This window comes from Parus major, chromosome 3 (assembly GCF_001522545.3).
Source record: "Parus major isolate Abel chromosome 3, Parus_major1.1, whole genome shotgun sequence".
Taxonomy (NCBI): Eukaryota; Metazoa; Chordata; class Aves; order Passeriformes; family Paridae; genus Parus; species Parus major.
In genome coordinates, this window is record NC_031770.1 from 74714580 (window position 1) to 74729063 (window position 14484).

The following is a 14484-nucleotide window of genomic DNA, read 5'->3' on the forward strand; positions in this document are numbered from 1 at the left end:
AGCTTTGAATAGTAGCAATAATGGAATATACAAAATAGGATTCTCATCTTTCCACATACTGTATGATGACTGTATGTACAGAAATGCACAGTACTATGTGTGTGAATTAGCTTTAATTTCTTTCATACCAGTGCAGTTAGTTTGTTTGAATGACAAAACACGATTTTCAAACACATAGGTGATTTCGCACTGCTGTGAAAAATAAAATGGCAATGTTTACCTTCCAAATTTTTTATGCCTGAAGAGCACAATATACTATCAGAATGCAACAAATACTTAATTCATCCTTCTGTAATAATCAGTTGTAAATCATTCTCCTGCAAGGCCAATAATTTGTGTGTCCCTCCCTCCTAAACTTCAGTATGAACTGCAAACTTCAGTTTTACTTTGTCAACATATACCTCAGGATGCAAAAGACACTTGCAACACCATGCAGTAATGAACTCAGCAGCCTAATAAGATGCAATAAAATTAGGCCTAAAAACTTCAGGAGCATTGTCTATTTATAAAAAATTGTGATAAGCCTGTTGTTTTGAGTCTAATAAATTCTACACATACATAGTAATAGAAAAATAAAAATTAACTTTCAAAACTCGTATTATGAAAAGACTCCACTATCACAAATTCCTTTAAAAATTGTAATTTTTGGGCATATATTTATTTTTCATGAAAACATTCATAAGCAAAAAGATCTTCTGTAAATATCATAGGGAATTAAAACCACTGCTTACTTAAAAGTACCAGAACCCAGGTTGTAATTTTATTACAATGAAATATTACTTTAAAAATAATGACTTCAGGTATATGCACATATCTAAACAGAAATACGCACATTTTTTATTTTATGTAAGCAAATTCATCTCTGTCACAGCCATGTAGGGTATTACAAGAAAGGTGGTTTTTATTTGTGTTCAAAGCATATCAAAGATACATTATCCATTCACAACATATTCACCTATACAGTATCAAATTCACATCACGCTTTTCTGCTTTTCCACTGATCTTATAGATTCTCTTTACTGAATATTCTAACTATGAAATTTTAGAAATACAGTCACTTTAGGAATTTATGTAACATTTAACATGCTGGTCAAAAGTAAAAGATAAAAAGAAACAAAACATTGACACAATCTTAATGAATCAGGAAGCTGAAGACAGTACTTGTAGGACTTGGGAGAGAGATTTTCCTCTGATATTCAGTGGCAAATAATTTGTTTATAAATCATTTATTTCCTCTTTTTATGTTCATGAGATTCAGGGAAAAAAAAGTGCCTTAAATCACAGTAAGTCCTTATCCATGTGCCCAGAGATACATTTACTGGCAACACAGAGATGAAAACACTCCTGAGAGATGTTTTCATCAATTGAACCTAAGAACCATGTGTGTGTGGAATGTGTTAATTCAAACTATGCAGAGCATATACATACCAAGTTTCATAAAAAAACCTGTTTTCACTGAAGAGCCTTCTGCTTCAATAACCTCTTAAGAGACAAATCATTGGCACCTCAAAAGAGATGCACTAGACAAATACGATCAACATCAGTGCAGAAACTATACTCACAATAATCCAAAGCTTGCCACTAAAATAGTAACAGCATCAGCACGTGTTTGCCCAAAAAATTCACTACAAGATTATAGACCTGACAAACATGCACTATTATATAAGATTTAATACACATTCTTATTTCAGAGTTGATGTTCTAAGCTTCAGTTCTGAGACAGCTCACAGAACTAAAACAATTTACTTGATCATAACTCACAGAAGCAGAAATGAACATATAGATTTTCTTTTAAAAATATGTTCTCTTCTTATCACAAGGACTTGTTACTTGTCTAGAAACCATTTACCCCCTGGCAATACTCAGTCAGCAGTATGTGATTGATGACTTCAGATATTTCTGTATTTGCAGAGGCATAACATGGCACAATCTCTTTTAGAACTTCCTGTATCACTCTAAGTACCATGAAATAATGTAACAAGATGAATCAAGTGCATTTAATCATTGTAAAAATACTGAAAACAGACACTACAGTATTTTTTCCCAGTTGGCCAAGAAGTAAAACTGGTGGGACACCAAAGTGAAATGGGATCTTTGAATGTGATTCCTTGAATCTATTTCAAATCTCAAAATCATTTCAAATGTTCTTCCCCACCTCTCAATTTTGGTTGCACACTGGAGTCCCCTTTTTGTCCTACTGTAATCCTAAAGCTTGGAGTAACCACCCTCTTAAATACATTCACTCTTCTCCTCCCTTGCCCCAGCAACTGTGCCCTTGTAACCATCTTATTCCTTTTCATTTGAACAAATCCTTTCCCACCGACCTATTTTTACTCAAATTTCAAAGAATCATCATGAATGCAGAAACAGTCCATAAGCAAAACTCTCCACTCCCCATAACAAGAAGCAGCACATTGACTTGCTTTAAGTAAAGAGAAAACATTGCTCAGGCAGGTGGTGTAGTTCTAGTAGCTGCTAATCCATCACCTTTCCTTAAGATCATCAAATTGAATTCTCAACTCTGAAATATTATGTGAGGTTGCATATTTATGCTTTAAAACACATCAAGCACATAAAAAATACAGCAAATGATCAGGGGTGATGAATTTCTAGGCACTTAACTTTCATTATTTTCTAGAGAAATTCTGTAAATTTCTTCTGAAAGTCCCATTAGACATCAGTGTGCCATGGCCCAAACCACTTCATGGTATGGGTTAAACAATGCCCTTAAAGCAATTACAAAAGTCTTTTGGAGTAATGAAGATCCATCACATAGTTACCATAAATTTCATTTTATACAAGATAGATCACCTCAGTTTTACAATACCATACAACAGACTTCAAATGCTTCTATACACAGCAACAAAGGAGTGACTTTCACAGTCACAGAGAAAATAAACTGCCACTAAGAGAAAGTAAGGGCTGAAAGGTGAGTGCAAAGTTGCCAAGACCAGTAAAGTGCTCAGATGACTACAATGAGAAAAGACCAGTGGATGACAAAACTTTAATCAAAGGGACAACAAAGTGACTTGTCCATTCAAAAGGCTTGATTTCAGAAGAGCTTTTAATAACATATGCAAAATATTTAACTGTTCCCTCACATTTAAAATAAATATATGGACTTAGAGCTGTAAAAGCATAAACATACAACAAATTATAAAAATGAGTAATGTATAGCTATTTAAGGGATTTATAGTAAAATTAGTAACAGATTTCTTAAAAAAAGGAGTAGTTGGAATTGGTAAAAGTCTAACAAGTGCTTTTTATGTCTCAGACACTATTTTCTGACTGTGGTCATACCTATGTCTATGTCAGTTCATCCACCGGAGTATAGCAAAAGAAAACAAGCATTAGTAAACATTTCCTTTAGAGGCATTTCAGACCCTGCAGAAATGCCATAGGAAAATGCAGAAAAATAAAGAGAGATTAATATGACTCCAGTAACGCTAGAGGCACACTTCAACATGCCAGGTTATATATCTGCCATCCAATTTCTGTATTGTTTCAAGCAGCTGAGGGCATTAGATGACACCTCATCACTTGAACTACTGCAAAGAAATGACAAAAAATCTAAACTGTATATAAATAACCCTTTTTCATACCAGAAAGACTCTAGAAATGTATAGTGGTAACTGGTTTATATTTATTTGGAATGACAAAGTTTTCTGGAAAAAAATATACTAGTTTGGTTTCTGTTTTAACAGAAGTTCTCACATTCACCTCACCACTTAACAGACAGATTACAGATTGAGATTTGAGCAAAGAGTGTAATTTTCATGGGTTGTGCAAAAAATTAATGGAATTCTAGCTGTTAATAGTGGTCACAATAGTCTGAGCATATGAACTAAAACACAGGATCAGAACCTTGTATGTGGATTAAAAAAATTAAATTAACAACTAAGAAAGAATCCACTTTGCTAAGATTAAACACTTCCTGCAAATAAACAAAACAGTGCTGTTTCTACTATTCCAAAGTTTACAGCTTTGTTATGAAATTCTATGAAAATCCCCCAAAAAATGTATTTCTGAGGAGGTATGTCTGTGTGATTGAATCTTTCAAACCTCATAAAAAATGTCAGTTAATAATCACAACATTACACAGGTGAGATTCTTAGGACTGAAAATACTCATTTCCAGGCACACCACAGTCTTACAGGTAGAATTGGTAGGGTGGTTATTTGAATAACAGCAAGATACTAGTATCTACAGTTCTGAATCCTGGAAGAACTAAATGGACTAGATGAAAATGAGAAATCTCAGATTTCAAATTAAACAAATGGGTAGTTGCTCTCATTGTTACCAAACTAGGTTGCTCCTAAATCAGAGACAAAAAAAAAATAAATTCCTACAATTCAGTTATTGCAGGACAAGTAAGATACTAGAAACTTTAAACATTTAAAAAAGCACACTAGATCTGTGTATTCAGTCAATTAGCAGAAAATATGCAACAATGGAAGTTTTAATAAACTTTTTGCATCTTTAGGGGGTTTATCCCCTCAAAAATATTTTCCACTCTTTTTTTTTTTTTTAAATTCAAAGTAATAGAAAAAACAAACATTCCTTCTTGGTATCCAGTATCAAAGTCTAAAGTCTACACTATGTACCAAACAGAGAAAATGTAAGTAAACTAGAAATCTTTCAGCAGTTCTTTGGAACTTTCTTTCACATACATTTTTTTTAAACAAAACCCAGTGGTGTTGCATCACACATAACTCTTCAGTCCTTTCATATGTCAAGAATTCTGTATGCAAAGCATCAAAATGTAGATTATTCCACACACTGCAGACATGCATCCTGCAAGAATCTATGAGAATTTAGATTACAGCATCAGTTTGATTAGAAACACAACTACAGGAATAAAGGAAGGAAGAAACTGTGCCAGTTTTTTGTTATACTTTGGTCATGTAGCGTTGTCCCATGCAGATGTTCTGAAAACTCAGCATGCAAGTTAACAAGTTAAAAAAACATAAACAACTGAATAACAAACAGCTTTCCCTGAATATTTTTGAACTAAAATATCCAGTAAGACAGAATTGCCAATATTCTCATAATCTTTTTACTTTTCAAAATTAAAATTCAGTAGTAGTGCATATACATTCAAAATATATAATAAAGACATTTAATAACAGATTCTTCAGCTCTCAATTTCTTTCTCAGTACAGTCAATGCATTAGGAAATGACTGCAGCTGGGACAACTCACATAAGCCACTGTTCTTGTTCTTTTCTGTACTTCTCAGACCACTTCTGAGTAAGCTCTAGGTAAACATTTGGTTTATGGGGTTTATAATCAAGGTAAACCACCTGTCCAGTCCGTTTAGGGATCGCTTTTTCAATCTGAGTTCCTTCATGCCATTCATTAAAAGATGTAATGGAAATAATTTCTGGTCGCACCAGAAGGGCTGCACTGAAGGCAGTCTCATAGTACTTCCCATTAACACGGTTCCGGGTGTTGTGGTTGTTCCATGGTCGGATGCTGGTATCGATATAACCTGGCCCCACACTTGGAATAAACATTAAGTTGTTACTATCACAAAAGGCTTTTAAACTTGCCCAATTATGGTGTGATGAGCCGTAGGAGAAGCCATTGGTAGCAAAGTACGTGTACATTCCATCAAAACCACTTCTGTGAATGTCATGCTTATGTCTTTCTTCTACAAGAAGTGCAATGAATAATGCATCATAGGGAGTATTTCGAATACTCTGGGATCCAGAGACAGTTAACAGATTGGCCCATATTTCAGGAATTGTTACGTAAGAGTCATAAACATAAAACATGGGAAGAAGTCTACCTGTGCTGGTCTTATGCCTGTAAAAGGCTGGATGGCTTCCATATCTATAAAGCAAAGAAGTATCATTAAGACAAAATTTGCCATTTGGAAAATACTCTTGTACAATCTGAGCTGAAGACTTTTCCCAAAAATTTATTTTAAACTACAGGACATGGACTTCGAAACACAGTACATCATATCCACTGCCAGTCCAGTGTTTGCTTAAGTGTCAAATGACGACTCTTCAAAGAACTTTTAAACTACTACAGATTAGTAACTGTCCTGGGTTTGTCAGGGACAGAGTTAATATTCCTAGCAGCTGGTCCAGTGCTGTGTTTTTTTTGATGTAGCATGAAAATAAAACTGATAACACATTGATGTTTTGTCTGCTCATAAGTAATACTTATAAGTATATATAATACTTGATAAGTCAAGGACTTCTCAGTGTCTCCTGCTCTCCCAGTGAGGAGCTGCACAAAAAGCTGGGAGGAAGCAAGGCCAGGACAGCTGACCTGTGCTGGCCAAAGAGATATGCCACACTTCAGAATATCATGCCCATATATAAACTGAGGGAGCTATCTGGAAGGGGACTGAACAGGGCTGGGCTGGGTACTGCCCTGTAGGTGGTGAGCAATTCATCTTGGTTTCTGTTACTCTCTCCCCTTCTCCTTTCCATTAAAATTCCTAATAATACTATTGGTGTAATTATTATAATATTACTTTGCTTCAATCATGAAATTGCTCAACCCACAAAGTCTATCTTTTCCTTCTGATTCACTTCCCCAGTGCTAGGGGATGAGAGAGGAAGTAAGGGGCAGCTGGTGGTAAACCAGGTTGCTGGCCGGGGTTAAACTGTGACAGTAACTTAGTGTCAAACTGTGCTACAGTTATCAATTTCCTCTAAAGGGCAATTCCTAATTCAGTATGAGATAACAACTGTCTAAGCAGCGCTGATCAGCAAAACAACTAGTAGCTGTACAGAATTTGTGAAGTTAAAGTAAAACCATCAGAGGTCCACGCAATAAAGCTCTATCTGCCAGTCTGTCACTATCAAAATGTGTTGCTAACCTGAAGTATCTAAAGCATGACTTGTGATATTAAAAATGTTGAAAGCAATTTAAATTTGAGCATCTATGTAAAATTCACACTTCAATATTTAAAAAACAGACCGAGTTTTGCAGCAATGAAATATGAACAAAGTTCCTTTCAGCTCTCTTCAGTCTCAGTAGACATCCTTACATATTTTTAGAAGCTTTAGTTCATATACGGAAGTCCCCTAAATCAGCATGTAAGAAATCCCAAGGAAACCGTCCTGAAAAAGCTCACCTGTCAATGATGTACTTGACATTGTGGTACATGCTGCGATCATCTCTGTCTTTGTAAGGTTCGATATGAAAAGTGACCTGATAGATGAAAACGTAAGAGCAACACAAACATAAAACATGACTGAATACGTGGGCACTGGGTTTTATATGAAGCAAGAACCAGTCAAAAAATACAATTCTTTACAGACCAAACATTTCATCAGTCTAGACTGAGAATAATCCAACCCTGGTACAACTCTTGCACAATTGACATTCATTAGAAGCTTCAGATCCCAGGAAGTTTGGTTTTAAACACTTGGGTTTTTTACATAGAACACTGCTTGTTTACCCAAGGCTACAGCAAGTGTAGCATGCTTCAGAAAACTTAAAAAGCTACAAAACCTAAAACTTAAAATATTAGCTATTTGAGTGTCAAAGAACTGATAAACTAATGAAACATTTAAATACTTTATTACTAACTAATGTATTAAAAATAATACATTATTTTAAAATTTTAATATTTTATTTTTAAAAAATATTAAAAATGATCCAAGAATAGTTTTCAGAGTCAAAATACATTTCAAGATTTGGGAAATGAAAACTTTAATCTAGTATTTTATAGATTTACCAACAGCAACATGCTCTTGGGAACTAAATCTACTATAATATACTGCTATTGCTCAGAATATCAAGCTTGGAGCTTATGGAGTTGATTAATCAGTATGTGTGAATTCCAATGTAAGAATACATTTGTTTTCAAACAGACAATGATGGAAGAATGTATTACATTAATCAAAGCAACAAGTTTTTCATAAGCAATTTTAGAGCAGAATGTATTTAATAAAGTCTTTGACAACTCTGCAACAGTAGAAAATTTCCACTGCAGAGCAAATCTCTCTATTAAGTAGAAACTATAGAAAAATAGTTTTAGACTAAATCACTGACAGTAGAGGGTGAAAAGCACTATAATTTCATCTTTCCAACTATCAAGACTAGGCATATCAAAAGGGCATATTTTCTCCCAGACTTCTATTTTGCAGACAAAACAGAAACGTATTTTGTATATTTGTTTTGGTCTACTGAGACTCCCAACACTTATTACAATAACTTACTAGTGCTAGAATACTTAAAAACATTACAGTGAAGGTAGCATTTCCTGCAATATCTATCCTGAGTACCTGTATTCTAGTAATTCTTCCAAGTGGTAACAGCAGCTTCATCCATTTTGCAATCACTATCATACTACAACACACTATTTCCTTGGTAGCTTATTTCATTTGGCCTTGACTCCTTTGAGACTTGAATGTTAACAAGTTCTTTTAAGTGAGAGCAAACTCAACTAGATGGTCTGAAGATTTTGGGAAAGGATTACACTGTTTTCTGTCTTTTTAAAAATTTATTAGATAGAGCGCAACCTATATCATATGATGCAAATCAGACAGTATTTGTAACAGTTTCAAAATTACTTCTGTATCAATTTTAATCATCCTATTTTCCACCTGCTTGCTAAGGAATCTACAGTTACCCCCAGTGACAGGAAATTTCACTGAGAATCTGCAACTTGCATAACCGACTAAAACCAGAGCAGATGAACAGGTTGTGTTTTCAGTACACAGTACAGACAGCACACTCCAGAGATGAAACATATGCAGCTACTTAAAAACTCAAATTTATTACGTGAGAGAGATTAAACTGAAATACACGTTTTCATTACCACAAAAGGGAAATACAAGTTTTATTCTAAAAATAAACAAAACACAACCACAATTTAAGATTCCACTGATCAATTCATGTAATCTTTAACTCACTTGATATTTTACCTATTTTAAGAAACCAGTAACTTAGCCTTTCTATCCCTGTCATGCCCTGAAGTAACTCTGAAGTCTGAGCAGCATGCATCTGACCTTACAGTCCAAGGCAAGTGTTCCTGGTACCTTCTGCAATAAAGACATTCATTCAAACTAAATATTCTAATTCTATCTTTATTCCTCATAGATGCTCGCTCCTGATCTCTATGATCAGGTGCTAACAAGTTATGAAATAAAGCAAAATGAAGATAAGTATTTTTCTTTCTCAAAGGTCCTTAGTTTATAGCTCACTGCATTTCACAGTATTTTGGAATATGTAATACTTCCCTCAACTCCCAAGACTAATTGGAAAACAATATAATGTCTTATTTTAAAAACTGTTTCCTGATAAGATATTAAAATAAAATAAAAATGCACCACACTATGCCTCAGATTCTGCAGGCTAAAGCAGATTACAATATTTATTCTGCTTATAGGGGAATATTACTCGGGTCCTACCAAAGTTCAGTGCAATTCAAAGGCTTCCCTGACCAAAACAAAGTGCAGTACAATATCAAGGTTTACTTTCCTAATTGGTCTTATCCGTCATCTACAAATGCTTTACCTTTAGGTTATATTTGTGTGCATAGTCCAAAACAACTGGCACCAAATCATCAGTTGGTTCTCCATTTTCATCAGCCATACCTGGTGGGTACCATGAAAGCACTATTACACCTGAAAATATAAAACTTGAGTTTTAAATGTTGTTTAACATATTACAGGTATATATACTGTAACATTGTCATGAGTTACAATTATTAATGTGATAGCTACAAAAAATAAATTAGAATCTCAAATCATTTTTTTAGCAGTTACAAAATCTCAGTATTCTCAGAGGGGATTTTAACTCCTTTCTTTATAGGACTGCAAAACAAAGAGTGGTTAGATCATTTGTCAAGGGAACAAATCTGTACTCAGCGTCCTAAGCCAAACACTTAAGAGCTGTCCCCTCCCACTTTTCAGCACAGCGTTTCAACCTTCAGGTTGTACAAGAAGAAAAGAGTGCTCTCCACTAAGGCATTATAGCTATGCCATGACACAGGCAGAGAGTATCAAGAAAAATGGGTTATAGAACACTGAAGAGGTAAGAGTTGTACACGTGATGAAGAAGATTCTTATCCTATTAAACTTTACTCTCCATCATATTTCCTCATTGTATCTCTGGCTAAAATACAAAACAATTTATTACTAGAAACAGTGACTTCAATCCCACAACCTTCTTTCTTGCTTGTACAATTACTATGGTATAATCCACCCTTCCAAGCATGTAAAATTAGTTTTTAAATTTATTGTCTTCAAAAATGCTTGAGCAACTATCAATAATTTAAGGATGTTACCAGTGCTGTGGATAAAAAAGACAACAAATAACATGTCTTCATGTTGTAAATTTTTTCTGATGCTCCCCGAGAAATCAAAAGAACATGCTCCTCAGAAAGACTAAACCCTTCCCTGCTAAAACAAAATGCTGCTAGATAAACAGATTAGATCTTTCAGGCGCACAGCTGGAAATAGTATCAAAAAGAAGCTAAGTCTGAAAAAATCATGAAACAGTGATGTAGAAATATTTTCCTAGCGATGCTATTTAGAACGTACAGAAGAGTAAGTCAATATGGTTCTTTTTAACTAAGTAATGATTTAAGTAAATGAATAAATTCACTGAGCTAGGGAAGTATCTTTACTAACATTCTAACATTTCTGAACAACAATTTCCAACAATTCCAAAATTAGGAAAAAGAAACCATAAATTACAGTGAATAATCACACAATATCAAAACCAGAAATCTGCAACTCACTACACACAGAAGGGAGTTCAACTACTCTTAGACACACTCTCTCTGCATTTTATCAAAAAGAAAATCACAAATAACAGATAATCACAAGACACAGTCTGCTCAAGGAAAGAAAAATGCAGTATTTTATCGCATTTTCTCAGATTACCTTTTATTTCACACAAAATAAAAAGACTAAATGCTAATGACAAGGTGTAGAGGACAAGCAGAACAGCAGCAAATCTGGATTTCTTGAATGTATCTGACAAGAACCTCTTTTACACCTTTAGGAAATACATAAAAGCTCAGGAGACAGAATTGTTGATCAAGGAACCTAAATTCAAATTTGTATTGGTCTTTTCCTGAGAAAGACTACTACACATTTTCCTTCCTGTAGTTAAAAAAAAATAATTGTGTCACTTCAATAGTCTAAAAAAAAACACAGGGTGAATTTGACACTAAAAATAGTGTCATAAATGTTTAGAACCAGAAAAGTGAGTAAAATCAAAAGTGGACACAAAAAAAGGCTGCTGCAAAAAACAAACAAACTTCCCCAAGCAATCTCATTAATAGAATTTACTGTATTAATCTGTAAAATATTAGGAAATTAATATATAAAAATTGTAAAATATAAAAAGACTACAGGAGAGCACTGCATGAGACTCCTGATGCCCCAATCTCGTATATGCCTTCAATCATTAGACAATATTTGCTGAAAGAACCACTTACATTTTTCTTTTTTCATATGTTCTTTGATAAAGCCTCAAAAATGGTGAGAAAAAATGATTATGTGACTGTAAAATATAAAAATGGAAGAGACACTGGCTAAGAGAGAAAAAGAATAAACTGTAAATAGTCAACCTCACAGTGCACAACAAATGAACAAAGGATAATTCTTAAAAAAACACCTGATGATTTATGTTAGTCAAATCTAGATGGAAGAGAACAAATTCAATTGCACTTAAATCCTTAAATCAGAACAACAGCAGGGAAAAAGTGACTCTTTATAAATACCAGTTATGTTACAAAGTTGTCACAGGAAACCTGAACCACTCATTCACATTTCTAAGTTTTAAATGGAAAACTAACTGAAGCTACTAAAAAATTTATTATGCAAAGTGTTTTTTTTTCTAGTAATTGACACCTTTTCCATTAGCAATTCCACTTTCTTAGACATCTGTATTAAGATGATGAGAAACATCACATATTCTTCTAAAGCTGCAAGTGCCCCCCTTGCATTCATCACACTATGATACGTTATCTTGTTTTAGGTAAGACTAAAACAGTGCTTATTGGCAACTTATATCTGAGATTTCTCTGCAACAGTCTTGTTACTCCTGTTGATGGAGTTATATTAGTCAAGAGGGTCAGAAATTAGTCAAGAGGGTCAGAAATTTCCTGTTTGTATTAATCCCTGTACAAAATAAATGTGAGGTAAAAACCCAGAAGATGACAACAACCAAGAAGTAAACACTACACAAGTAAATACCATCAATCAAAATATAAGAATTCTATTATACCTTAGTGATGAGGTGAATGAAGGACATTCAATACAAGGTGATTAGCACTATGTCAATAATGAACTTTGGTCATGTTGCTCCACATACATTTACAGAAGCTGTTCAAAGTATAATATTAGCCTATATGACTGCTTATTTTAAAGATTAACATAAAAAGGACCATAAAAGCCCAACAACCACGAAGGACACTAAAAATATATTGAATATTCTTATGTACACAGTTAACCTAATTTAGAAAAAGGGAACATCAATTGTGCTGAAAGGAGATACTTTCAGACAGTAACGAATCAATACGTAACTGTTATTGCACACACAGCATTCAGAGAAAAAAGCCCATTCATATTTGAACAGACTGCTCCTTAACCATGTAAGCATGATTTACTGAAACCTGTTCTTTAAAGTGAAGTATTCATCTCCAAAAATAAAATACACAGACAATATATTCTAGCCAAGGTTTCTGTATTTTCATTTATGTTATCAGTGTTTAGCAGTAAGTCATGAAAAACATGTACCTTCAGTATTACAAACACCATTCTTACATTTCTGTGCTGTTACACTCATCAGACACAGCTTTGAAGATGAAGGTTTCAGTTGGGGGTTAAAACTCAGACATATAAAGACATTTACCAGTTTCAGATATTTCCTGAATTACACAGAAAGAAAGCAGGATAGCTCAGTTGTGATCATTCACATATGTAAGGCTGGATAAATGAACAACATGCTGAAATGTTAACATTCATTACCAGTTGAAGCTGAACGCATTTGTTTCATGTGGGCTTCTATGACAGTAGGGTCTTTGGAACTGTAAGATCCAAGTTCTGGATAAAAGTTGGCCCCAATGTCCTCAGGAGGAGTATGCCTTCCCTTTGGATAATTGTTTGCAATTTTGGGGTCCCAGTGTGGCAACAACGGATGGTTCCAGTGAATGTATTTACCATCAAACTGTGGATTCCCATACCAAGTATAGTAGAAGATATGAAAGTTATAATTAGGAGAAGACAGCTCCTCTTCCAGCTTTTTTACTGGAAACATAGATGCTTTCATAGTATTGACAGCAATACTATGCAAATTACTAACACGTGTCACAGTATCTCCTTGAGCCCTATTTAACGAATTCTGTTTACTGTCTAAGAGCACTGTCCGTTGTTGAAGCTCCGGCAACAAACCAAGTCCAAATGGATCCCCAAAGCCAGCTCTGTCAGGTCTCAGAGTCTTCAAAGCCATCATTATGGAGCAAATAAACAAAATAAAAAGCAACAAAATGATGCATGTTCTTCTGCGAAATCTTGCCATGATGTCATAGTTCAGAATCCCAACAGAAGGATTTTGGCCGCAACTGATCAAAAGACAAATATTCTCAGGTCAGATTTCTTATTACCTAGTATTCAGCAGTATGAAATGCTTCATAAAATCTCTACATAATAAAAATAACACAGAGACAAACGTGATGTGAAAAAATTGACCGCAGAAGGAACACCTTTATGGAGGGTGGGGTACACAAAAAAACCCCCATTTCTTTCTTTGAGAACATGTGTCACATTTTGAGGTTCTACCACCAAGGACTCAAATATTTTATAAAGTATTTTACTTTTGAAATTAATTTTTATCCTAACCCTGATGAATCCCATGAAATGTAAATTCTGGTTACAGTATTTAAGAACTATTATGTTTTGTAAGCGCTATTCAGGCAGAAATAATAAATAAAACAGCAGAAAAAAGCAGAAGCCATGAAAGGAGAATAACATAGCAGTACAAAAGTCAAAAACAATATGGGGTATGACAGAACTACAACTTATGTTCAGAATGCAGGTTTCATTCACTAAGCTATTTACTGGCTTCAGACCAACCACTTTGTGTTCTGTTAAGCATTATATTAACATAATATTCCAGCAAATTAAATTTGAAACCATGATGCTTTGCAACTTTACACATCTAAATTTATTTTTTTTTTCTGAATCTGAATCTGAATCACATAAGCAAAAAACAGCAGAGCAAGAAGGATGTATCTCAAGCAGAAAACCTGTGAGTTAGCTGCTGGCAGCCAGTTAGTACAATGTCACAGTTGCCTGACACTTCATGTAGTGTTCCAGGGCTAAATTCAAAACAAGACCAATGGTACACAGCAAGATGTGAACCATGAAAGTAGGGGGAAGAAAATCAGTATTTACTAGAATGGAATGGAAGGTCTGATAACTTTATTTATAACTTTAATTCCTGTACAACATTATCACAAGAGAACCAGAGAAAAGGATTAACAAAATTTAGGTTACTACAG

General features: G+C 34.4%; 1 protein-coding gene across 5 annotated transcripts in view; it reads right to left on the minus strand.

Annotated features, from left to right (window-relative positions):
- Nucleotides 1-13686, minus strand: part of MANEA (mannosidase endo-alpha) — an 87871-nt gene extending 74185 nt beyond the window's left edge. The window contains exons 1-5 of one of the 5 annotated variants that reach the window (XM_015621588.3): nt 12953-13578; nt 9486-9595; nt 7096-7172; nt 5791-5834; nt 739-5501 (exon numbers count right to left, since the gene is read on the minus strand). In XM_015621588.3, coding sequence (XP_015477074.1) covers nt 5257-5501; nt 5791-5834; nt 7096-7172; nt 9486-9595; nt 12953-13502 — 1026 coding nt within the window. In that variant the 5' untranslated portion in view covers nt 13503-13578 and the 3' untranslated portion in view covers nt 739-5256. Of the gene's footprint in view, nt 1-738; nt 5835-7095; nt 7173-9485; nt 9596-12952 lie in introns of those variants that run through there. The other 4 variants (XR_004496466.1, XM_015621587.3, XM_015621586.3 and 1 more) reach the window with 4 other exon arrangements.
- Between the last annotated feature and the right edge of the window lie 798 nt (nt 13687-14484).